Raw genomic sequence first — 27,161 nt, forward strand, 5'->3', positions numbered from 1 at the left:
TAAAATAAAATAAAAATAAAAAATACTAAACATTCTATATATTCTATCAGTATATAAATTTCCAATATGATTAAAACACTCTTTAAGAACGTTGGATTAAATTGTTAGATATGAGACAATTAAGATTAAGGAAAAAATGATTTACTGTTAAATTTAAATAAAATAGAAGATTGCATATAAATTGAATAGAAGATTACATATAAAAAAAATGCATTACACTTGAATAATAATATCTCACAACTCTCTTTCTGCTATTTCTAAAGGTCTATTTTACCCCTACATATATGTCGTTATTACTCCACTTATCCTCTTATATTCAAGAAAATAACGATATTCTAAAGCACTTAGTTCAAATGCATTAGATCCTTCTAAATATTGTGTGCTTGCCACTTTTTGCAAGTATATTTCGTAAAAATAGCACGGTATAGTCAGTTTTCGGACTGGTCATTCAAAAATAGTCAGCGTTTACGAAGTCAATGAAAAATAGCCATTATTTTGCTACAACAGAAACCGGTCCAGCACAATATATTGGAGTTCGGTGCACCTGTGTATGAACTCCAGCATATTATGTTGGACCGGTATACTTTGCTGACTCCAGTATAATATACTGGAGACTGGAGCATCGGTGCTCCAAACTCCAGTATATTATACTGGACAATTATACTTGCTGGAACTCTAGTATATTATGCTGGAGTTCTAGTGTACTTATAGTGGAATTCCATCATATTATGTTAGACATCAAATTATTATTAATACTAGATTTCAAAGTTTGTACAACCATGGTTCATTTTTTGTTTATGTTTGTCACATATCAAATTCAGCTAAATTTTGTGTAATTTTGATTTAATAAAAAGTGAAGATCTTATTTGTGGAAATGGCATGATGAGAAAAAGAGTATATTTGAAGTTATGCTTTGGTACGATGGAAAACATTTTTCAATTTTTCATATTTGGTTGGCTTAAATGTTTTGGAAAACATTTTTCTTATGAACTCATTTTCCTACAATTGAAGGAAAATGTTTTCCTTATCAAGAGAAGGGAAAACATTTTCCAAAACTCATTTTCAACCTTCCTCACCCTCACCAACCTACCCCCTCTCCAAAAAAGTTTTTTTTTTTTTAAATTTCAGTTTTTCCGTTACCACCCATCCTACTACCCCTTCACCCCCTGCCCCACCCCCTCTTCCACCTCCACCCGCGCAAAAAAAAATTATTTTTTTACCTTAATTTTTTTTTTCTGCAATTTCAAATTTCTGTTTTTTCATTTTTCCGCATCACCCGCCCACCTGCGAAAAAAATACTTTTTAAATATATTTTTCAATTTAATTTTATTATTTATCGGTTTAAAGGCTCAAAATTTTACAAGTTCCAAAATTATAAGTTCGGAGGTTTATGTGTTTAGAAGTTTACGGGTTTAGAAATTATAAAGTTTATGGGTTCGAAATTTCGCGATTTTGAAAGTTTAGCGGTTCGAAAGTTTATGAACTTTGTAGGTTCGGAAGGTTGTTGGTTTGAAAGTTTATGGATTCATGTTTATTATATCTAAATTATTTATGAATACTCTTGAGATGTCATTTTCCTTAATTTGCGTACCAAACACTGGAAAATGAAAAAGATTACTACTTGTTTTCCAAGAAAATATTTTCTTGGAAAACATTTTCCGTTATACCAAACACACCCCTAATTTGAAAACATTATTCTTTCTAAATTGCAGAGAATTTTTATGGTAGTCGCATGTGTCATACGCGACCTGCTTAAAAATCATTCTGCAGGTCACACCTTTTAGAGTCGCCTATTCAATGCATTTCCTTTTCCTTTTTTCAATTGCAGAAACTGACTATTTGTTTCAGTTTTTGGCAAGATTTGTTTCTGCACTATGATTTGCAGAAACAAAGTTTTTGGGCTTTTAAGTCAATTCACATATGCTCCTTGTAACCGACAAGGGACGCGTATTGTCAACTTTGCTCAGTAATTCCCTTACTAACAACACACATATAAATCCCACCTTATATCACCGCATGCACATTAACCCCTATCCTTATACCGCCGCACGTGCATCAATATCACAGCACAATAAAAATTCGCACCATAAGTGTAAATATGCCACAACTTGCCGAAATCAACAATACCAAAGTTACCACAATATATAGACCACGGCTCAACCACAATGGACTACTCTCCCTTCAAGATAAAGAGCACTCATTGTTCCTAAATCAATTGATTTTGAAGATATGCTTTCACGCATTGGAACATTATTTTTTTAAAACTACATACTGTTTTCCAGAAATATATTGTTGCAGAATCAAGGTCATAAAGTGCTAAATAACAATGTCATTACATAAAATATCCATTCATCACCAGGCAAATAACAAAATCTGCAAAAATTCCAAGACATAATTTTCACATCTTACCACCATACATGCTGCAAAGGTTTTTAAATACTAAAATACTGCAATCTTCCCAAGTCAGAGAAGCAAAAGTTTACAATTTAGTTCTAGTTTCTCATGGACCAAGATATTCAGAAGCCATTTCATGTTGACTTCTTGCAGGAAAAAATGACCCCCAACACCTCATGCTGATCTTTTCAGGCACAACAGCACTCTCAATCACAGCAACTGGAGATCAGTTTATTCCACGATGCAAACTTACCTGTAAAATTGTAACCCAAATTCAACAAAATTGTTATGGTGGTTACAAAGACAAGCCGACAGGAGATGACTTCGATATGAAAAGAAAGAGTCAACAAACATTTATAGTGGTTATGCATCAAGCGACCTAATGACTAACCACAAAGCCATTTTCTAACCAATTGAAAAATGACCAGCAATTGATATGATCTACAAAAAACAGACACATGAGGAAAGAGGACCTTGACAAACTCCCACTGCGGCTACGGCTACGGCTCCTGCTCTGACTTCTCCTGGAACTGCGTGGTTTTGGGCTTTTACTCATGCTCTGGCTTCTCCTGGAATTGCGTGGTTTTGGGCTTTTACTCACACTCCGGCTTCTCCTGGAATCGCGGGGGGGTGGGCTTTTACTCGCGTGTTTTGGACGCTGTTGCCAATCGAGTCAAATATAAAATGCCAACAAACAGAAGATTCCAAGTAAAAAAAGAGAATGTAATTAACTAACTTAATACAAACATAATAGATAAAATGGTTCGTCTGCCAGATTCAATACTTCCAGGTTTCCATTTTATTTTAGAAGAGAGATTTGACTTACAGATGGTACTGGAGATCTGGATCTTGATGGAGATCTGCAAAATGTCCACAAACAACTCAATTTAATATCCAACCTTCCGCTTAACAACTTTCATCCAACTGCCTTGATCCACTTCCACGTCAGAGTGACCATAAGCAAAGTAGATATGCAGAAACCCGTAATCATTTCACCATCCCAAAGAGAAAACAATGACATGTATGAAGCCATGCAAGTTACCTAGTTAAGGAAGAGTTCTAGTCAATAATTTAAGTTAGTGCTGTTTGAAAGACCAATTAACAGGAAGTGAAAGAACCAATTAGTGTCTTTATTAGCTTGGCAGATGGCGATCCCAAATTCAAATTGAAGTTAGTACGCCAATCCAGCTTGACCATCAAAATCCATGATCTTCTTGTTCCCAATCTAGCACCGACTGACATTTCATGATGCTCATTAGAAGAGAGACACCATAAAAAGATTCCGAAGTTGCCATCTAGAAAACATCATACCTCCACAACAAAAATTGTTGAAGGCAAGATCCTATCCACTCAAGATCCTAATATGCAATCCAAGATCCTCGCATATATCCAATATCTAGAAAAACCAACAATGTGACTTCTCATATTTACAAAGGAAACAATAAATGATTATACCTTGACAACACAGTATATTTTCCCAATACGACATTTCTGAAAAGCAAAAGTAACAAGAAGCATAGGAACAACCAACTTCTAAATCTAACACCCCACAACAGTTATCTTTCTAATGGATTCAACTGGAAAGCAGTATACATCCATTCTTAACTGAATGGCCACGTTTAATAGCAGAACTTGCAATGAATGTTAGAAATTCTGGACAGCAGGGTTTAAAAAATAAACAACAATCCCATGCACAAATAGGTTAAAAGATGTACAGGAATCTTATAAAAGAGCAGAGCACTATAATGTTCCTTGTTTGGTCTATCAAATGGTTTGACATTACTGTCAAGTTCAAACCTTTCAGCAAAATGAAGATAACATCTAGATATCTCTCTACCTCCCAAAAAAGCAGGCGCAGTTTTTTTACCTTACCATAACATATGGCCTCTTGAAAATCCAGTATGAGCAGGATATTTGCTAATGATAGCTTCCCATTCACCCGCTAAGCCACCACATATTGGTCTAGGATCTTGACAAATTTCCAAAAACGTTTTACAATTTTGATATCGGTCCCTCAACCTGATCGAGGGATTAAAAGCTTTATGTTCATATGCAATACACATGCTTCATTGCTCTATCCGGAAAAAGAAGGCAGCTGAGGGGCCAAAACATTCCAGATCTATTGCAGATAATATACAACTAAAATAAAGCATAATAATGCATCACGAACAAATCACGAAGTAAGGGGGAACAATTAGAATCATTTTTAGATGAGCTTTGCAATGTAAACTTGTCAATTATACATGCAGAGATATGTGGAAGCGAAATGAGTCACATAGCAAGAGAACTTTTGCTTCAAGGCCATCTTACGTCATCAACAATACAAGGTTTAGTCAAGGGTTCAGGGTGTTAGAAACAAGGTCCTCAGCTGCTTGCCCATTAGATGAATGAAGAAAAGTTGGGATGCAACAACTAATTCACAGGTACCTCTCACAATGAAAAGATTAAAATGATTCAAATCGATAAGTACAAGGACACAGATAAAAACATATATAAGTGTTATACTAGATGCATCTTTTACACACCCAGCCCTAACAACAGAAATGGGTAGCATATAACCAGTAAGGAAGATTACCTTGACACAGAGCGTCCTTTTAAACCAGAATGGGGCTGAGACGACACAGATCGAGAACGAGATCTTGTACGCTTTGAAGATTTAGCTTTAGGAGATTTGCTGCTAGGAAAGAGAATATCAATAAGATCCATCATAGCATTAAAAGGTGAAGTCACTAGCTATAATATCTGCAAACTACATTATCCAAACCTTCTGCTCCGGCTACGACTTGCACTGCGGCTACGACTACCACTCTTTCTTCCCGAGTAAGAACGGCTGCGGCTGCGGCTTCTAGAATTATGTTCCTTCACCTACATATGATGGAGAGTTATGGAATAGAATAACAAAAAAAGGCATTAACCATGCTATAACCGAAGTATTTGAAACATGTCCCCATCATACTCGAATCGTCGAACGAGAAAAAGCATTCCGGAACTCAGATTCATCGAGTTTTTTGATCTATATACAAAGAACATTAATTGCATTTGTTAGTCAAGCAAAGAAGTATTTTCAATATATTGAGCCAAAATTCAGGCTAATATGCGGAATAAGAAAAGAAATAACTTACAGCATATTTCATGTCCTCGCGGTTAGTATAATCCACAATCCCAGTGGTTCCTGAAGAGCAAAACTAATTGTTACCACACCATCCGCAATCATAAACTAGTTAAGGAGACCAGATGCTTCACAGGATGAAAATGGGGTAGAAGCACAAGAAAATTAAGTCAAAGATAAGGCGTCACACATTTGAAACACACAAATAACAAAAATCTGAAGCACAATACTCCGGACAGGCCCTTATAATGCTTGGTTAGACCTTTGCACCATTTTTAGTCACAACCACTACCTTGAACCATCCAACAAGTCTCAGCTGACGAGTGACGTAAACCCCTAAGACAAAACATATCTTGCAGAAGGCAATACAGTGATGCAGCAGATGCTTTATCGGTCAAAACAGTTGTAGAACTGGAAGTCACTTATTCCTACATTGCTATCATATGTGGCAGATCTGAACTTTATTCTTGAATCCTTTTGGAGTACAATGGGTATGGGTAGTGCCTGTCCCACTGAAGGACACGACCAGCTGGCAACTCTGGAGAACAACTCCTTTGTGCAGACAGTTTGCAAAGTGTTAAGTGTCCCACATTGGTAAAAGGAATGGATGGTTTAACTCCTTGCATTGGACAATCCTCACCTCATGAGCTAACTTTTGGGGTTGAGTTAAGCCCGACGTCCATTTTTAAACATCGTATCAGAGCCACGCACATCCCTATTCTTGGTTTATACAATGCTGAATCTCATGTTATACTATCCACACACCAGCTGTCCCGTCTTGGGCAGTGGAGATGCTAAGTGTTCCAAAGTGGTAGAAAATGAGTTGTTGTTTACTTATGATCTTGGACAATGCTTAATGAGCTAACTTTTGAATTGAGTTAATCCATTGTCTCTTTTAAAGGTGCTTCAGAGATGCTTTGAAGTAACAATAGAGGCATATATGACATAAAATAAAGATGTTTATGAAATTTAGGTTTTTGGGGTGAAGTGCATGATATAGATGATTTTAATCCTCTTATGGACTTTATAGAATCTTTTGCGTAGTTGTAAAGAAAAATTAGAAAAAAAAGGCGGGCTTGTTACAAACAATTAAGAACATTATAAGTACCCCATTGAGTTTTCATAGATAGTTTAAGGGCCTTTAGTATCATTTTCCCCAGTAATGCAATATAACACAAGTATAATAAAAATAGTTAAGAAAGAAAAGAACCACGGCAGACCATATTCATTTTTGAGAAACTACCAATACAGTAATATAATATAAGAATAAGAAAATATCAATCTCCCAACAACACCACATTGACTTCAACCATTAGACGTATTTACAACAAATGATGTTAGTTTCTTTTGAGTGCATCCATGAGGTACCGGCTTGTATTGGGTGACTTATAGAGAACCATGTATTGATGTAGGTTTCTCTACTCTGCGGTATACCGCTTATATACCCAAACATCAATAAAATTACTTACCTAGTAAAAAAGACAAACAAGGTCAATTTTATGGCTAGAAAAAGAATACTTAAATACCTAATGGTGAGACAAAGCTAGCTCCTGTTAAATTGCTCAAACTCATCAAAACGACCTACCAGGGCTATTTTCCCGACGAACTGTTGGAAATGATAGCATTACATAGACTTTTTTAGCTAAAATTGTCCCTTATATGTAGGAGTAGGTCTGTTTTTGTCCTTTAAATATACTCTTGAGCATCTTTAATCCGTTAAGTTTGCTAAAGTGGAGCACTTTTGGTCTAAATAACAGAAAGGGGTTAAAACTAACGATGACATTGTTAAAACACCAAAACCCTAGCTGTAAAAAGCTAAAGCTAACGCTTTCCTCCAATTCCTCCATCGCCATTCATGAACTCTAGCTCTATGAAGAAAAGACTTTAAGACACACAAGCTTCTAAATCCCTTTGCTCTGAGATTTCTACTCTCTATGTCAGAAGGGATATAAAGCATAGCTTTTTCAAATATCTCAGCACTGGTCAGGAAATCTTTTGATTGGAAGTGCTCTTCTGCACTGTGGAAGAATCAATAATAGATGTTAAATGATTCATAGAAAGCTTTTCCACTTTTATATACATTACCAACAACGTGAAAAAAACAGAAACAAGGTTTTGCTCATGCTTCCTTTTTCATATGTCCATACTCTGTTAACCTTTGGAATTTATGGCCAAAACAGTCAAGATTGAAATCTTTCATAAAGGATATCCATTTCACATAATCCCAATAACAACAACAAACCCACTAGTTTCCCACATGTGGGGTCTGGAGAGAGTAAGATGTACGTAGTCTTAACCCTACCCTAGAAGAGCAGAGAGGTTGTTTCCGACAGACACTCAGCTAGAGAACGGCTGAAAAAGAAAAAGTAATTGCAACAAGTAGGAATAACAACAAGATAAAATAAGATTGAATCCAACAATGCAGTTAAACTCTAGGTAGTAATAGCAATCTATGGATAAAAGGATATCATACTAACACTAATGCTAGCGAACTGAGAAAGACATAGAGAAACACTCGACTATCCAATAACCTTCTACCCTAATCTTCGACCTCCACACCCTCCTGTCAAGGGCAATGTCCCAGTTAGCTCCAGTTGCGCTATGTCCCGACTAATAACCTCCCCTCAAGACTTCTTAGGCCTACCTCTACCTCTCCTGCTACTCACCGAGGCTAACCTTTCGCACCTTCTAACTGGGGCTTCTATACTTCTCCCCTTAACATGCCCTAACCATCTCAACCTCGCCTCCGCATCTTATCCTCCACAGGGGCCACTCCCACCTTTTCCCAAATAACTTCATTCCTAAGCTTATTCAATGGGTATGCCCACATATCCACCTTAACATCCCCATCTCAGCTACTTTTAGCTTCTGGGTATGAGAGTTCTTGACAGGCCAACACTCTGCTCCATACAGCATAGTCGGTCTAACTACAACCTTGTAGAACTTACCTTTAAGTCTCAGCCGCACATTCTATCACACAAGACAACGGAAGCGAGCCTCCACTTCATCCATCCTGCTCCGATACGATGCATGACATCTTCATCAATCTCCCTGTTACCTTGTATTATAGATCCAAGGTACTTGAAACTACCTTTCTTAGGGATGACTTGCGTATCAAGCCACACCTCTATATCCTCTTCCTGGGTACCGTTGCTGAACTTGCACTCCAAGAATTATGTCTTGGTCCTGCTCAACTTGAAACCCTTAGACACTAGGGTCTGCCTCCAAACCTTCAGTCTCTCATTAACACCACCCCATGTCTCGTCAATTAAGACTATATCATCAGCAAATAACATACACCATAGCACCTCACCTAGAATGTGTCTCGTCAATGCGCCCTGCCAAGGAAAATAGAAATGGACTAAGAGTTGATCACTGGTGCACCCCATCACAACCAGAAAGTGTTACGAGCCTCCTCCCGTTGTCCTAACCTAAGTCTTAGCTCCATTAGGTGGTTGTGAAATTTTAAAAAAAAAACACTTAATGATTAAGATCTGAATAATTAAGATTCAGACTTTAAAAAGAAACACACTTAATATCTGAGATCTGAATGATTAAGATTCAGACCTCCATTAAGTGCAAACAAATGAGGCCTAAATCTTACTTCACCTCTAATTAATCATACTTCCAATGAAAATGTAAACCCCCTATCAAACAGCAGGTTATATTACATGACTAACAATAATTCACTTCAAAAGATTCTAAAAGTTCTGGTCAATAAAGCAATGAAATAAACAAAAAACAAACATACCAAAAAAGAAGATAAAATGCTTATCTAGTTAAAAACGAAAGATTTCAGAGGTCATTTACTAAATTGGATTAGCCTCTACAGAACATTTATCATGCTTATTCAAGATCGGTGGCAAGCAACAAATTAGATAGCAGTATTATCTGGTTTTGACATCAATCTTATCACCAAGGGAAAGAGTCCAGGCACCTCTTCAAGATAGGTACCAACATCTATTCAAAGCATAAAGGAGACAAAAGCACAAGCAAGCACAAAATGTCCTTCAACACGAAAACGGGAAAAAATAACCTCTCTTTTTTCCTTATATCTTCTCCTTTCAGTCACACGGAGCTCCCACGTACCTATCCAATGATGCCTCCAAAACGACTAATCTCCTCCATCAGACCCCTTGGGTTGAATCATATTGCATGTCCTCAACCCTACCAAGGGGCATTTCTTTTAAACTTTCCTCCTATCTCCCTTTTACTATTGTCTTGCCTGCTATTTATTGTACTTTATGCCTCCTTCCTCCAATCTTTTTTGTACCTTTTTTTTAATCTATTTTCATTTACTTCTCTTGTAATATTCTTTTAACTTTCTGTTAATTCTTTCTTGTGTTATTATATAATACTATGGCACCAAAAGAAACTTTTATAATTGCTCGTCTTGAGTGGATGGAGTTATGTTTTGAATGACCATGTACAACTATATAGTTCAGCCAAATGGTATTTTAGGACTAAATATTTTAAACCAACCCTAAGCTAGAGACTCAAATATATGATGTAGTTGACTGAATATATCAACTCTGACCAGGATAGAAATCTCACCCATAATCCTATCCAAACTGAGGGATGATATCACTTGTTCCAGGCAAGCGGGCTAAACTTCATAGTACAAACTAAGCCACAAAACACTAAATCTATACTTAATTCAAATTACTGCAGCATTCAGCAATTCTGTACGCTCAATAAACCCAAAAATGTCTACTACTCATGTGTTGCTATCAGCAGCTATTCTCAGGCCATAGAACACAGTTTGGTTTTGATCCAGTCTAAACAGACAATATTAGATGCTATAATGGGGAAAAAGACACTTGAAGACCCAATGATTAACCTACAGCTACATTCTACACAAGGTCTTAAGAAAGGATTCTACTTTGAGAAAGTGCTTCCACTTTATTACAAAAGATGATCAGCTAACCCAAGAGCATAAGTTCTACAACAACCAAAACAGTTGAGATTCAAGATGTCCAGCAAATAAATTTCTATTTTCTAAACAACAGATTACAAATCCTTCTTCTCCAACCCCTTCTCAAAAGAAGAAAATCCAAAATAAAAACAGAGAAAAGAAAAGGAGAAAGGGGAGCTTCAGAGACTTAACTCTTTATTTATCAAAATATAGGTACCTGATGTAGACAAACTTTTTGTGGTATAGTATAAAACGAACCTTTATATAACCCAAAAGATAAAAGATATGAGCATAAACTAGTTTCTATTGTCTGTCATCTTACCACCACCCTCACGGAAAACTTGTGAGAAACAAACATCCCCAGCTCGACGCATGTGATCCTATATATAAGAAACACAGGATACAAATATTCAGCGGCTAGAAGATAAATATTGGAAAAAGAGGATAACTTTTTTCCCTTGTCCTTATGATTTACCACTAAGACACCACTAACCTTAAGATCCTGCCAGGATGCTGAATGGGGCAATCCGGTAACTAATACTGAAAATAAACAAGTGAATAATATGATCAAAAAGTATAAAATGCAATAAAACATACTATGCAAAGCACATTTACAATAAACATGCCTCGATACTCAGTACGTTTGGGCGCTCCAAATTTGTGATTACGACCGCTACTATTGCCACTATAACGATCATTTGCTGATGAGTTACCACGCCCACCATGTGCAAGCTCAACCTGTGTAAATATAAACAATATGCACAATTAAACAGGGTTAAAAATCTACAAAGGAAAGCAATTGATAATTTAAGTGTCATGTGTATACAATATGTTAATTTGCCTTAAAGACTGACTAGAAGCAAGATGAAACAGACCTGAATAAAGTGGAATGGGTAATATAACTGGTCCCAACTAATATGGGACAAGCATTTAAAAGAAAACCTAATGGTTTAGGTATTAGGTTTAGGTGAAACCTTAAGGGTCATCTGAAATGCAATCAAGACATACGAATTGAAAACCCTGATTCAGTAAAATGCAATTGACACTTCTTAAAGCAAAGCAAGGATATAGTTGATTGATATATGTGTGTATCCAATATGCTGTTAAGATTTTACTAACCCTCAAGCGATGCCCATCAAAATCATAGCCATCACGCCCACGAATAGCATCATCAGCATCACGAGCCTCTTCAAACTGTTAATTTTTTCAACAAAACGATGTCAAAATAGCTTAAAATTCCAGAGGGGTATATATCCAATGAAATTCATTTTAGCCAGTGCACCCAAAACTCACCTCAACAAAAGCATAACCCGGGGGTCTTGGTGGAACTTTCAGATCAATATGAGCTATCGGGCCATACTACAATTATACACCACACAAATTTAAGCTTCGGACTCAAATAATTGGACATTAGTAAAAGACATCCAACTGTAGTATGAAGCAAAGTGTACTACAAGTACCTTGTAAAACAGATCCTCCACTTCTCGCTCACGAATATCACCAGGAAGATTACCAACATAAATTGTCCTACTTGAACGACTCATTATTCCTATAAAAAATCAAAAGAACTTACAATTAAACACCGCCTGGGAAACAAAATTTAGATAAAAACCATGAAGTCACACACACACACACAAAGATGGAGCCATGATTTCAAACAAGGGGATTCAAAAAATACATAAATGTCACACTTGGAAATTCAACTTGTAACCTAAAGCAACTTTTGAAACCCCTTTTACAATTGCACCATAATGTTATTATGCAATGGGAGTTCAACAATTTATATATAAGCAAAAAACAAAAACCATTTTTGCCCTAGTTACCAAGTATAATTTTCGGACAAAAGGAATTCAATTGAACCCCCTTTCACTCCCTAGCTCCGTCCCTGCATACATACAGACATACACGCATACAATGGTGGAACCACCTTAGGTTTAGCCCTTTCACCGGAAAATTACACTGTGTAGTTACGTCTATTTTATTTTAGGTATATATATATATATACTATATATTGAATATCCTTAGCTTTAGCTTCTTGTATCTCTATTTTTATATTTTGACATTCCTTATTGAAATTGCTCGCTCCGCCACCGCATATACACATACATATATGGCTGCACAATTACACATATACATCCATAGATTTTGTACATATACTTTGATAAATTATTTTGCCCGTGTATAGACTGCTTCTACGCTGGATCTATCTCTGACGGAAGTTTTAACTCAATTGAAAAACGAATTTTACCGGACAAAAAATGTAAGAAAAAAATTGAAAACAGATCTTTATAAAGGGAACTACCATGAATGGAGACTGGAGAATCGTACCTCAGAAGATTTGATGACGGATGAAAACAGAGAGCTGAGAAATGAGAAAATTTTGGAAGGTTAGGGTTTTAAAGAATAAAGGGTTGAGGATGCTGCTATAAATATCCTATTGGACACGTCTTTACTAATTTTTCTTTAGTTAATTGTGAAAATTATGTTTTTTAACAAAATTTACTCTTTACTAAATGAAAAAAAAAATTGATAAAATCTTTTTTTTCAAACTAGTCAATAGGTACTGTATCTCAATGAGTATAACTTTTTTTAACAAATTACATAAATATTATATGAAATTTTATGTTTGAATAATAAAAGAAAAATATATATTAAAAGAATAAATTTTTATTTTATATAGCTAACTCAATAGAGAAAATTATCATATAGAAGTCTCTAATCATAGATGTTCAGCTTAGAATTTGTTTCGATTTTATAATAACGCTTTAATTTCACAAGCTATTATGCTTCCTTTTCAATTTCAACAGAAATATATAATCATTGAAGATTTAAAATGGAATAAATTTAAAGTATTTTAAAAGTATTAATTTAGAAGAAACTTGCATGAGAATCCGATTACCAAAAGAAAGGAAAAAACTAATTATTAGTCTAAAACAAATATTTACTATTCAAGAGACTTATTTACCATCACGATTTAGGATAACAATAAGGGATTAAAAGAATTGCTTAAAGTGAAATAAAATAAATATGTTGCTTTTTCTATCTTAATAATTTCCTTGAATATAGATTAGTTCCTAGTAAGCTTGGTTTAATAAAATTAAAGATAATACTTTATTATACATTTTAATAAAAAATTGTGCTATCAAAAGAAAAGAGTGTGTCCATTGTATCACTATCATATTGAGTTTAAGTTCTACGCATTGGTATAGAAAGTATTTAAACAATCATATAACTTATAAGATAGTTACAGTGTCACGGTCCAAAATCCAACTAGTTGTGATGGCACATAACTCAACCCGCTAGGTAAGCCAATTAATAATTAACCAAATAAATGAGATTTATCAAGAAAAGAAATGATAGTACAGTTGCTTTTATACAAGAATTTCCCGAGGACTTCTCGTACAAATCATAATCTTCTAAGATTTAGAGTTTACAAAGCTAGTGTAAAATAAATACATCATCTGCCCGAATTATACATAACAGATTTTTCATAAGTCAAGAGCTGCCATGAACAAGAGGCAGTTATAACCAGGACGCAGGTACATCTTCAAATCCAGCTCATGTCGTACACAGTAACATCAGCATCCAACATCTGCACTCAAGGTGCAGAAGTATAGTATGAGTACAACTGATCTCATGTACTCAGTAAGTAACAAACCCAACCTTAGGTTGAAAGTAGCGACGAGCTGAAACAAGGTCGGAGTCCAACACCAATAGCCAATAATAGTTCATAATATAATAACAGTGCTAAAAGAAGTAACTCAGAGATAAAATCCTCAACTTTTTCACAGTTCCAAAAAATAGGCATGATTTTCATGTATATCAGTGAAAACCCAAATCTTTTATCGAAATCACCAAAATATGAGTAAGTTTGTAAAACTGTAATTTTTCCCAAAGCTTTCAACAGTAAATAAGATGTTTCATTTTTCAGATAGCAAGAGGAAAGTACGTCTCTATGCCTACATGTCAATATGCAGGTGAAATCATTAATGTCACCAAAACCGGGTAGCGTGAGAAAATGCATCTCTACGTTGTATCTCAAATACACATGCCAAACATAATGCATATCAGTGATGAACTCATGTACTCACACTCTCAGAGTACTCATTCTCATGGTCTCGCTCTCTCACTAATTACACTCGATATTCAACACTGTACAAGGCAGATCCAGGCCAACCAAACATAAATAAAACCTTACGCTCAGTACTGTATATGGACAATTCAGGCCAGGGAAGATACATCCCAAATATATATATCAACTGACATTCTTATAAGGCCGATCAGGCCCAGGAAAAATCCATCCCCAAACATAAATGATTTGGGCAAGATCCATGCCAATGAAGATCCAACCCTCAATATAAATGTCAATTGCGCTCACTGGGGTATACAGACTCCGAGAGAGGGGGAACTCCTTCAGCCCAAGCGCTATAATAAGCCAGATCCAGGCATAAATCAATATAACATGTTGCGGCGTGCAGCGCTATCCCATAAATATCACTCACAATCAGACCCTCGGTCTCACTCAGTCATCAATCTCTCCAGCCTCTCGGGGCTCACAATGTCATGAAATTAGCCCAAAATTAATGATATGATGTATCAATAAATAGCAATAGAGAATGAGATATGATATGCAATGAAAAAGTATGACTGAGTACGAAATTCCAATTTAAACATATAATTCAATAGCATAAATAACCTTAGTGGGCCCCAATAATACCAACATATGCCTAAGCATGATTTTTAGCATGGGTCACATCTCAATTTCTCTAACACGTGAAAAATACAAGTTAATTGACTATATAGATCTACGGAATCGATTGAGTTATAATTACTACGGTGCACGCATACACGACAGTCACCTAACATGTGTGTGACCTCCAAACAAATCACATAACACATATAATCAGGGTTTATATCCTCAACTCTTACTTTAGAAGTGTTACCGAGAAAGCTAAATGATTATCCAAAAATGTCATCTCGCGCGTACCGTCCTCCGAACGGCTCGAAACTAGCCAAAAGTAACTCAAATACATCAAATAAAGCCTAAGGAACAATTCCAATTGTAAAGGTCAAATCTTTAATCAAACCCCAAAAGTCAAACCCGGACCCGCACCTCAAAACCCGACAAAACTCACAAAATCCAACAACCCATTCAATTACGAGTCAAACCATACTAGTTCTACTCCAATCCGACTCCAAATCGATGTTCAAATCTCGAAAATTCACTTTATGAAGTTTTAGACAAAAAAACCTTAATTTCCTCTTTCGAAATCATCAACCAAATGTAAAAAACGAGGATAGATTCATGAAATATAATCAAACCCGAATTAAGAATGCTTACTCAATTCATGTGGTGAAGTTCCTCTTCAAAATCGCCCAAAACCGAGCTCCAAGTCTCAAACTTAGAGACAATTGTATATTTCTAACTTAGAGACAATTGTGTAGGTTGTTAAGCTCTGTGCATATTTTCCAACTAAATATTTAAGTTTCTACATACCATATTCTCTACGAGAATCATCAAAATGACTCTCTAAATATCTTATCATATCTTGAAAGCCTGAATCTTTTTAGCATGTGAATCTGTATATGCTATTGGATAACACAAGTCATCAATTCTTTTAATTGTTCTCGAACTTTTGAAATCTTTTACATGGCATATAGGTATCGATGCTAATAATATGGTTTAAAAAAATGTGAAAGCTATAGGAAAAAAGGATATATGAACTTATACAGGATACTAGTTATAACTATACAAATCATGGATATGAACTTATACAGGATACTAGTTATAACTATAAAAATCATTACTAATGTGCAAGATTTTTATTGCGCCGAATACCTTTCTTATATTAGACTTCATTTTCGTTATGATAAAGTTAGTTCTTCCGAAAATAATTTAATATACGTAATTTATGTAAAAAGCTAATTGTAGGCATGCAAAATTTATTGAATTTAAATTCAATGAATTAATTTGGGATGTATTTTAAATTCAAGATATATTAGTCCAAATAAATACTACGGGCTAATATAATTGAATTAATTATATAGGTCCAAATACATATAGATTAAATAAATAAGTCTTAATCCATTGGGCTAGCCCATTTAACTAGGCTAAAGTGATGAGCCCACTTCACTAAGCCCAAGATGACATCTTCCTAGAGGCCCAGTTTGGTGCCACATGTCAAATGACATGGCGCGTCAAGTTAAACGAAAGAGCCAATAGGATCATGCCACGTGTCAAAATGACAAGGCATGCTAAGTCACATTAAAAGGCCAATGAAATCGCGCACGTGTGCAAGTGACATGTTCTAGCCAATCAAATGCGACTTTGTCACACTTTAATTTGATTGGTCGGAAAGAGTTTGTTCTTATCATAACTCTTCCTTTCCACAACTATAAATAGGGGTCTTCATAACCCAGAAAAGACACCAGAAGTTATAACAAGAAGCAAGAGAGAACTCGAGGATCAAATACCGCAAATTTCTCTACAAGTTTCTGGCTTCAAGAAATCAAGTTCAAGTTCAAGAACGAAGAACAATTCAAGTATTCAAGATCAAGAACGAAGTCAAATCAAATACAAGGCGTTCAAGGTCAAGGCTACTTATTTGTGATACAATTCGTGGCAACAATCAAAGTGTTCGCGACAAAAAAATCAAATTCAAATTCAAGATCAAGCTCAAAAGCCCTTGAATTTATACTGAAAAAGTAGAATTAGAGGAATCATAGAGATTGTACACTCAAATATTTGAAATAAAATATTACGATTGTTGCAATATTTTTCGGTCTTGATTTTATGTTCCCGATGCAAATTTATTGTCTACAAATTCTGGCACGCCCAGTGGGACAATCTCTACCTCTCATCTCAACTTTTCAATCACCAAAGTTCAAGAACATTGAAATGTTTCAAAGAAAATCAACTTCGGTTCAACTTCCACCAAGGCTGCTAATTCTAGGTTCTATGCTGATGTGGAAAGCATCTTCGATGTTACCTTTGGAAGCATCAGACCAGTTACGAGGAGCAAAGTGAGCTCTTTAGGACAACAAGCACCCCAAGTGTCGTCCGTATCAACACATGTTTTCGGATCTTCATCTTCAAAAGGAGAAAGATCTTCCTCAAACGCACCTGAAGGAGGAAACGATGTTACTAAAAAGATCAAGAAAACTCTTGCTTTGCTTGACCTCTCCGGATCCAAGCACTCTACTTTGAAGAAAGATGATGATGCTTCAAGTGATTGATCCTCCCCACTTACACCACATAGTGTGAGCCAATCAAGGATTAATCTGTGTGAAAATCCATGTTACTCTCCATCATCCACGATAATCATGCAAGCCATGGTGACAAACACTTCATCTGTGGAGGAGCAGTTGACAAACTTGACGGAAGCAATCGCTGACTTGACCAAATGCATGCAAAATCAAGAAGCTAGAATTGACAATCTAACAGACATGGTGGGAATCTTGATGGAAGAAGAATCCACCCATGCACCCGGCAAGCTCCCAGAAGTTTTAGAGAGTAAATCTCCCCCAAGACAAGTAGCATCCACTAAGGCTATCCCTGTCTCATCTGAAGAGATGATTCCAATCGATCAACTGAAGAAGTTCATTGAAGGAACCATTAAGAACAAATATGAAGTTGCTGCCAAATCCTCCTTTACATATGCAAAGCTGTACACTACAAGGGTCGATATGTTGAAGATGTCGGTTGGCTATCAACCTCCAAAGTTTCAACAGTTTGATGGTAAAGGTAACCTAAAGCAACATGTGGCGCACTTCGTGGAGACGTGCAACAATGGGACTTATGGAGATTACCTCATCAAGCAGTTTGTCCGCTTGCTAAAGGAAATGCTTTTGACTGATACACAGACCTCGAGACTAGATCTATCGATAACTGGGATCAACTAGAGCAAGAATTCCTCAATAGCTTTTACAACACGATGCGTACTATGAGTATGATAGAACTTACAAACACTCGTCAATGAAAGGGCAAACCAGTTATCGACTTTATCAATCGTTGGAGGAATGCAAGCCTCAACTGCAAATACAGGCTTAGTAAAGCTTTGGGCATAGAGATGTGCATCCAAGGCATGCATTGGGGACTACGCTACATCTTGCAAGGTATCAAGCCTGGCACATTTGAAGAACTTGTGACTCGTGCCCATGACATGAAGTTGAGCATGGCCTCCGTTGGAAATGAAAGGTTGTCTATCTATAAGCCTCGCAAAGGTAACGACAAGCAAGAAGTTAAGAAATGGGGAAAGTTCGTACCTAAATCTGAAAACAAAGAAGCTATGAATGTCAACACATCACTTGTGAAGTTCGCAACAAAGGTGAGCAAGAAGCAGAGTATGAAATCCACTTCTTTTCAAGACAAGCCAAGTGAAAAGTTGACTTTAAAAGAAATGTAAGAGAAAGAGTACCCATTCCTAGATTTTGATGTGCCAACTATTTTTGAAGAACTCCTGGAGTTAAATCTCATTAAGCTTCCAGAGATGAAGCGACCAAATGAAGCTGGGAAAGCGAATGACCCAAATTACTGCAGATATCACTGACTTGTAAGCCACCCTCTAGAGAAGTGATTTCAAGGATAAAGTTATGGACTTGGCCCGTGAAAAGAAGATCGTGCTTGAAGATGAGGAAGCAAGCGCGAACCAAGTCTATCACTTTTGGCTCATTCAGTCTATATGAGTTATGTAATTTAAAAGGAATCAAAAAATGAGGAATTACTGGAGAACAACAAAGTTGAAGACGATCAACCTGATGATGATGAAGGTTGGACGTTGGTGACTCGTCGTAGGCGCCACAAAAGGAGATCACGAAAAGAATCAATAGAACAACCAACAAAAAAGATGATGGTAAAAAGACAACGAAAAAGAATCCAATTAGGCGTTTGAAGAAAGCAAAAGTGGAGACGCACCACCCTCAACAGCCATGACATACAATGACCTTGGAGGATTTCTTGCCATCTTGGTTCCGCATGAAGATTTCCTGTGATAATATTGAGGCCTCTTGTTGCAATGCTGATAAAGGGGAAGAAAAGAGTGATGACCTACCATTGGCATCATCTTCTGAAAAGCTCATCGAGTCCACTCCTCAAGAAATTAATACTTGTGAGGAAAAATTCACGTTCACAAATGACGATCTTCTGCTAGGTGACACTCTTCATAACCGCCCATTGTACCTGATTGGCTATATGCGCGATGAAAAGGTAAATCAAATTTTGGTTGATGGAGGATCCTCAATGAACATTTTGCCAATTCGCATTGTGAAAGAACTTGGTATTCCCATGAACGAACTCTCAGAAAATCGTGCGATGATCCAAGGATTCAACTAAGGGGGGCAAAGAGCCATAGGCGCGATCAGGCTGGAATTTACCATTGAAGATATGCGATCAAGTGCGTGGCTACATGTGATCGATGCAAAGACTTCATACAACGCCTCACTTGGAAGGCCTTTGATACATGAGAACAAAGTGGTTCCATCTACCTACCATCAATGTTTGAAATACTATGAAGGTGGAGTCGAGAAGAAGATAGTTACTTAGTAATTTAATTACCTTATTTGAACAACGTAACGTAGTTGTAATTTCTTTTATATTACAGTTAAATATTTAAAATTCAAATGAGTTAATATTAAAAATTTGAATCAACAAAATTAGTTCCTTTAATTTAATATTGAGAAAAAATTAAAAGTTGATATAGTATGGATAATTAATATGCTTTTTATTTTTGATGAAAATCATTTACGTCCCCTAAGTTGTTTTAAAGATCAAACTCATCCTCCAACTTTGAACAATTATCATTCTACTCCTCATATCAAAGGTTACTTCTTAAAACACTTATTTTAACCTCTACAATTTTATCTCTTGTTTTTATTTTTTAGTATAATAATTTTTTTATTTTAATTGATAGACAAATTAAAAATATTTTTTCGAAACTAAAAAAATTAGAAGTAGTAGTCAAGAATATAAGTTAATAATGTTTAATAGTGAAATAAATGAGAAAATAAAAGATTACAATAAATAATTTACTCGTATTACTAATTTTATTAATAACAATTAAAATTCAATCTATTTACTAAACTGAGAACAAAAGAGAATGAAATTTTTATAAATTATACAATGTGGATATTAAAAAAAATAATATGCATAAAATAGAGGTAAATGTTATAATAACTTTACAAAAATTATTTATTTATACTTTACATGAACTTTAATTATAATTTAGAAAAAAATCTAGCAATAACAATCAAAATTCAAAAATTTTAAAAAACATATAGAATGATAAAATAATGGAACTTAAGATCTCTCTCACACACACCGACATACATTATATGCATTTTAATATAAATATTAAAAAAATAATAATAAAAAAGTAGCAATACATTTTTTAATAAATTCACAATATAGTTATTTTATTTATAATGTTAGTTAACTTAGATTAAATTATATAATAAGATAAAATATTTTTAACTTATGAATAAATACCTGCATTAAAAAAATCTAAATAACATTAAAAAATATATTACGTATGTGGAGCGTTGAAAATATCAAGGATAAAATAGACATTGTGTATGATAAAAGGATGAACATGACAATTGTTCAAAATTGGAGGATGAATTTTATTTTTAATGTAAAATCAGGGGATGCAAATAATTTTTACCCTTTTGTTTTCGATGAGGACAACTTGAGAATATCTGTGCTTTTCCAACGACAATATGGATTCTTATTTGTTTTTTCGTAGGAATTGAAAATATGGGCGACAAATACATGATTTATTTTAAAATCTTAAATAATAATTCATTAAATATTTATATTATAATTTTAACCATTACAAATCGTAGCTTAATTTAGTTGTTGGGCACTATGTTGGCCTATGAATCACACTTAATTTTTATACAAAAATAATAAATTTTAAATACGTGTAATTTATTACGTCGTATTTATATGAAATAAAAAATACATCATAAAAAATCTTTATAGAATAATGAAGGTGACAAACATCTCCAAGATTAAAATTGCAGTCGGTTGTTCCATAAATAAAGTCAAACTGGTGAAAAAAATATATATTACTAACTTTTTCTTACACCCAAAGTAATCATAGGCTGCTTTCTTTCTTTCTTTAATTTTTATTTTAAGATATATTCATTAAATTAGGATTCACGCGACAAAGTGCGTACCCAAAGACTAATAATCTATAATTGCACCCTGTTCCAATAAAAATGTTGAAATTTGGGGAAATGTTTATGCATTGAATTGGTGCCTACTTTAATATAGTTGGTCTGTTGCCATCATTTTTTGCTTGCGTCTAGAGTTGTTAATATGGGCTGGCTGACCCAACTTAACGTAGCTCATGCAGGCCTTGGTATTTGACAAATTTCGGGGGAGTCAAACCATTATTTTGATTGGTCGTAAAATAATTAGTCTAACACAATCCTACACGTGGTACCATTTACCATTGGACGACCTATCTTTTAAAAATATTGTTCATATTTTTAAAAATTTAACTTCTACGTAAAATATAAAAAGATAAGTATTTACATGCTAGATAATATTGTGTGGGGCAGAAAACTTATGCAAAACTATTAACCTCGTTCAATTTATATGGCCCATGGGCTAGCCCAACTCAGCATAACCTCGTTCAAGTTCATAGTCTGCAGGCTTATTGGTTGGGCTTAAAAAGTTTCGTTCATAGACGGGCTCCAAAAATCTAAACCATAGCCCTATCAAATCACAGGCTAAGTTGGGCTCGTGTAGTGAGCTAAACCAAGATTTATGGCTCTACTTGCGTCGCTCTAATTTTTGGCATGCGTTAATGTGAAAACATGTGTCATTGTACCAAAAAAAAAGTTATGTTCGTGTTAGATTTTTTAAGAAAAAAATATGCTAATGATATACTCAACTTCTTTTCATGTTTACACTTATATTAGTGTAGACAATAAATTTGCGTCGAGAAAATAAAATCAAGACCGAAAATATTGCAACAATCATCGTATTTTATTTCAAATATTTGAGTGTACAATCTCTATGATTCCTCTGATTCAATTTTTCCACTATAAATTCAAGGATCTTTGAGCTTGATCTTGAATTTGAATTTGATTTTTTCGTCGCGAACACTTTGATTGTTGCCATGAATTGTATCACGAACAAGTAGCCTTGACCTTGAAAGCCTTGTATTTGATTTGACTTCGTTCTAAATCTTGAATACTTGAATTGTTCTTCGTTCTTGAACTTGAATTTGATTTTTTGAAATCTGAAACTTGTAGAGAAATTTGCGATGTTTTGATCCACGAGCTCTCTCTTGCTTCTTGTTATAACTTCTGGTGTCTTTTTTGGTTATGAAGACCCTTATTTATAGTTGTGGAAAGGAAGAGTTATGATAAGAACAAACTCTATCCGACCAATCAAATTAAAGTGTGACAAGGCCGTATTTGATTGGCTAGAACATGTCACTTGCACACGTGGTGCGATTTCATTGGACTTTTAATGTGGCTTAGCATGCCTTGTCATTTTGACACGTGACATGATCCCATTGGCTCTTCCATTTGACTTGGCGCGCCACATTATTTGACACGTGACACCAAACTGGGCCTCTAGGAAGATGTCATCTTGGGCTTAGTGGAGTGGGCTCATCACCTTAACCTAGTTAAATGGGCTAGCCCAATGAATTAAGACTTATTTATTTAATCCACATGTATTTGGACCTATATAATTAATTCAATTATATTATCCCGTAGTATTTATTTGGACTAATCTATCTTGAATTTAAAATATAGCCCAAATTATTTTATTGAATTTAAATTCAAAAATTTTGCATGCCTACAAATGCCCCATACTTCAAGACTTGTCGAGGTATAGATTTATCGAGCTTTTAAGACGAGACTTGAAGTATGTAAAAAGTAATTATTACTTCATTTTGATTGGCTTCTCACCAATGCATCTTTTCACGTTACAATATAACTTAAGAAGATTTAGAATTTAAACGTGAGCCTTTCCATGGAATTTTACGTGACCAACTTCATGTAGGACACTCCTTTGCATTCCACTTTGACATTTTAACAAATTCTACTAGAAATCAAACTGCTTTTGGCAGATAGTTGCTCGGATAATAACTTGTCCAATACCAAATGGGTTTTGAAAACTTTGCACTGCCCTTAATATCTTTGTCCCACATCGATATTTAGCTTTCAATAACCACCTTTTGACATATATAAGTACATCACATCCTTCATTCCATTAGTACCAATTTCAGTACCAATTTTAGCGTTTGTAAATTGCTTTGAGTCTACCTTTGACGACTTGGAAGCATTAACGCGAAGGTAATTTCTTCTTTTTTTCTTGTGCTTTCTTCTTTGTTGTTTTTTTTTTTTTTTTGTAGGACAAGCGAAAAAGATATGTTCTTTTTTAATAAGATGATCCACGTATGAAGAAGATAATCTTGGGGGTGTGAGTGGATGAGTACTCATCCTTGCCCGAATACCAGAGAGATTACTCTCATTGTCTGATTATCGGAGAGATTACTCTCAATGTGGTCCGACTACCGGAGAGATTACTCTCAATATGGCCCGACTACCAGAAAGATTACTCTCGATGTGGCCCGACTACCAGAGAGATTACTCTCGATGTGGCCCAACTACCAGAAAGACTACTCTCAATGTGGCTCTACTATCGGTGAGGCCAACTTAAGGTGCAAAGGGACTCATATGTCCACCTTAAGACTGGAAAGTTATAGTTCCTTTTAAGGACAGACCCACGAAGAGGCCAACTTAAGGTGCAAAGGAACTTATATGTCCACCTTAAGATTGAAAAGTTATAAAGCTTCAACTCGACGGCGACATCGACTTGAACACTTGGAAAACTTTGAAGATTTAGCGGACTTTGCAGACTTTAACTCGAAGATTCGGAGGGCTTAAACAATTCAACTTTAAGATTGATGAATTCGAAGACTAAAACTTGAAGACCGAAGGACTTGAAGACTTCAACTTGGAGGGCTTAAATATTTCAACTTTAAGACCGGCGAATTTGAAGATTGAAACTTGAAGACCAACGAACTTGAAGACTTCAACTTTGAGACTTGGAGGGCTTAAATATTTCAACTTGAAGATCGGCGAATTTGAAGAGTTCAACTTGAAGACCGACGGAGTTGAATATTTAAACTTGGAGACTTCAGCTTGAATACCGACAGACTTGGGGACTTCAACTTGGAGACTTTGAGGGCTTAAATATTTCAGCTTCTCTTTTGCTTTACATTGTCCGACTTTTATCTCAGTCGCATAATTTTTAGCTTTACGCGCTTGTAACAAAAGATTCATATCTTGTCGTAGGAGAGTCCAAATAATGAACCGTTTGATTTTTCGAAAATTAGACTTCAATATCTAAAATATATCCAAAACTTAGAATCAAACACCTTCAGAATTGCCCTGGATAATATTTTGAAACCAACTCTAGATTTCACCACGTTGAAAATTTTAGATTTGAGCAGTCTTACCCAAAAAATCATATCTTGGTGTAGAAATATCGAAATTGCAAACTGTTTGATTTCTTGAAAACTAGGCGTCAAAATCTAGAATATATCCAAAATTCTCAATTAGACAATTTCAGAATCGTCCCAGATAATATTTTGAAATCAACTTTATATTGTACCATGCTATCATTTTCAGATTTGTGCAGTCTCACCAAAAAATTCATATATTGGCGTAGAAATATCGAAATTGCAAACTGGTTGATTTCAAGAAAACTAGACTTCAAAATACAGAACATATCCAAAATTTTCAATCAAATTTTCAATTTCAAAATACAAAACTGTTTGATTTCAAGTTTGAAAGGGAATTGCGATCTAGGGCAATGTCAATGTTGTATTGGAACTGTTTGACAAAGGCCTGTGCCATGTCATCCCAGACATACCAGCGAGACGTGTATTGATCCATAAACCATTCGGAGGCTACTCCCGTAAGGCTTTCCCCAAAATAAGCCATCAACAATTCTTCATTTCTTCCCATACCTCTCAGTTGATTGCAACACCTTTTCAGGTGGGCTATGCGATCTCCATGTCCATCATGCTTTTCAAATTTGGGAGTCTTGAAACCAGGCGGCAAATGGACATCGGGGAACATACATAGATCTTTGAAAGCAACACTCTTTTGACCTGCCAAACCTTACATGTTTTTCAACCGTTGTTCTAAGCTTTTTACTCTTTGGGTCATTTCTTCCTGTACCATCTTTCGGGCAGGCTTCTCAACGTTTGCAGGAAGATCAAACGAGTACGAGTGGTACTTAGGAGAGTGGTACTGCTCTTGTTGTGTAGCAAATTGTGACTCATGACGAGGCTGTCCTTGACCACTGGCCCATGCTTGACACATTTCGGTCATTTGCTGTTTCAGTATTCTATTTTTCTCAAACACAGTAGACTCTTGTTGAACTCTCTGACCCTGAGTGTCTTGAGCACTTGTAACAGTTTCGATGTCAGTTATCATTTTTCCTTGGATCTTGTGTTTCCAGCTTACCACAAACCGACCACCTCAACTTTCTTCACAATTCAAAACAAAACATGTTAGAATGGACTCAGTCGGTCCTTATTATTATCAATATTTTTTCATTTCTTCATTTTTTTCATTTCTTTTTAATGGTGATCGAACCTGATGTGGGTTGCCTACGTATCATGTGGAACATGAATCAGATCTTGCGTAGTTCGGGAAGATCAGGAATAAAGTAAATAAATCAACTTTTTTTGGATTTTGAACTTTTCGAAAGGAAGACATATAAAGAAGAAAGAAAATATTTTTTGGATTTTGATTTTTCTTCAGCATTTTTGCAAAGAACGACTTCTAAAGAAGAAAGATTTTTTTCTCCTTTTTTTTTGAATTTCAACTTTTATTGCTTTTTGTTTTTTGGAATTTCGATAGAAAAACTTCTAAAAAAGAAATAAAAATATTTTTGCATTTATGGATTTTTATTCTAAAGTTAGGAAAGAAGTACTTCTAAAGAAAGAGAAAGTATTTTTGAATCTTGAATTTTCTTTTCAATTTTCGAAAGAAGAATGAAAATATTTTTGTATTTTTTGATTTTGAGAAGCAACTAAAAGAAAATATTTTTTGTATTTTTAAAAGTTGGGGTCTTAAAGAAAAACTTTTCTAAAGAAGGAAGTAAAAGATTTTTTTGGATTTTTGAACCTAAGTGTATTGTTCTAGACCTGGCTTACCCGAGCGGACAGCTCGAGCCGAGGAGGGCAGCGTACCGGGAATACAGAAGCTTCGCCGGCTTTGCAACTTGTCCGAACCTCGTTCTAAAATTGGGATATGACTCTAACAGAAAAGAAGTCACACGAAGTGCACACTTCCCAGATGATTTAGAAGACTCAGAGAGAAGAGGGTTTTGTAACAATTTATATACACTTAATACAATATTAAAGCGGTAAAAAGCGACATTTAGCACATTAGGCTCAAACATGTAAAAAATCAGATAATAAATAAAGCCAAGTATAACAGTTATTCTAAGCTCGAATTCTTGAACTCTGAACCAAAGTTCTGGGTTATGATTAATATTTTTTGTTCAGAGTCGCCACTTGGGATGGTTTGTTTTCTGGTGTCCCAAGTCACCGGTTTATTTTTAAATCCCAAATCAAGGAAGATTTCGACTTTCCTTTTGAAATCTGCGAACCAGAATTCTGTTAAACCGAGGGAAGGTGTTAGGCACCCCCGGATTTCGTGGTTCTAGCACGGTCGCTTAAACTATCATAATTGGCCTATTAT

The 27,161-nt window shown here is 35.4% G+C and overlaps 1 protein-coding gene across 8 annotated transcripts; it reads right to left on the minus strand.

Annotated features, from left to right (window-relative positions):
- Positions 1 to 2,309: 2,309 nt before the first annotated feature.
- LOC104245536 (serine/arginine-rich-splicing factor SR34-like) lies at positions 2,310 to 12,840 on the minus strand. Of its 8 annotated transcripts, none has more exons than XM_009801156.2 (14): positions 12,747 to 12,840; positions 11,879 to 11,967; positions 11,712 to 11,777; positions 11,538 to 11,612; positions 11,045 to 11,156; positions 10,912 to 10,958; positions 10,741 to 10,798; positions 5,517 to 5,566; positions 5,351 to 5,407; positions 5,159 to 5,259; positions 4,970 to 5,068; positions 3,221 to 3,254; positions 2,868 to 3,052; positions 2,310 to 2,647 (listed from the first exon to the last, which is right to left on the minus strand). In XM_009801156.2, the coding sequence occupies exons 2-14, from the start codon at positions 11,960 to 11,962 to the stop codon at positions 2,644 to 2,646; spliced, it is 972 nt and encodes a 323-aa protein (XP_009799458.1). In that variant the 5' UTR covers positions 11,963 to 11,967; positions 12,747 to 12,840; the 3' UTR covers positions 2,310 to 2,643. The 8 variants fall into 8 exon arrangements, 7 of the variants coding, with proteins under 7 accessions (XP_009799458.1, XP_070024594.1, XP_070024598.1 ...); XM_070168493.1 differs by having other exon boundaries at positions 12,721 to 12,806; XR_011405604.1 differs by lacking the exons at positions 2,310 to 2,647; positions 2,868 to 3,052 and adding exons at positions 3,513 to 3,790; positions 4,262 to 4,413 and having other exon boundaries at positions 3,221 to 3,436.
- Positions 12,841 to 27,161: the final 14,321 nt, after the last annotated feature.

Source organism: Nicotiana sylvestris, chromosome 2, assembly GCF_000393655.2.
Source record: "Nicotiana sylvestris chromosome 2, ASM39365v2, whole genome shotgun sequence".
In the NCBI taxonomy this organism is placed as follows: domain Eukaryota; kingdom Viridiplantae; phylum Streptophyta; class Magnoliopsida; order Solanales; family Solanaceae; genus Nicotiana; species Nicotiana sylvestris.

Coding starts and splice junctions, on each gene's coding strand:
- LOC104245536 (XM_009801156.2), bottom strand. CDS start 11,962: ATGAGTCGTTCAAGTAGGACAATTTATGTTGGTAATCTTCCTGGTGAT. Junction 5,408..5,516: donor GCGAGGACATGAAATATGCT/GTAAGTTATTTC, acceptor CTTTGTATATAG/ATCAAAAAACTCGATGAATC. Junction 3,053..3,220: donor CCAGATCTCCAGTACCATCT/GTAAGTCAAATC, acceptor GATTGGCAACAG/CGTCCAAAACACGCGAGTAA.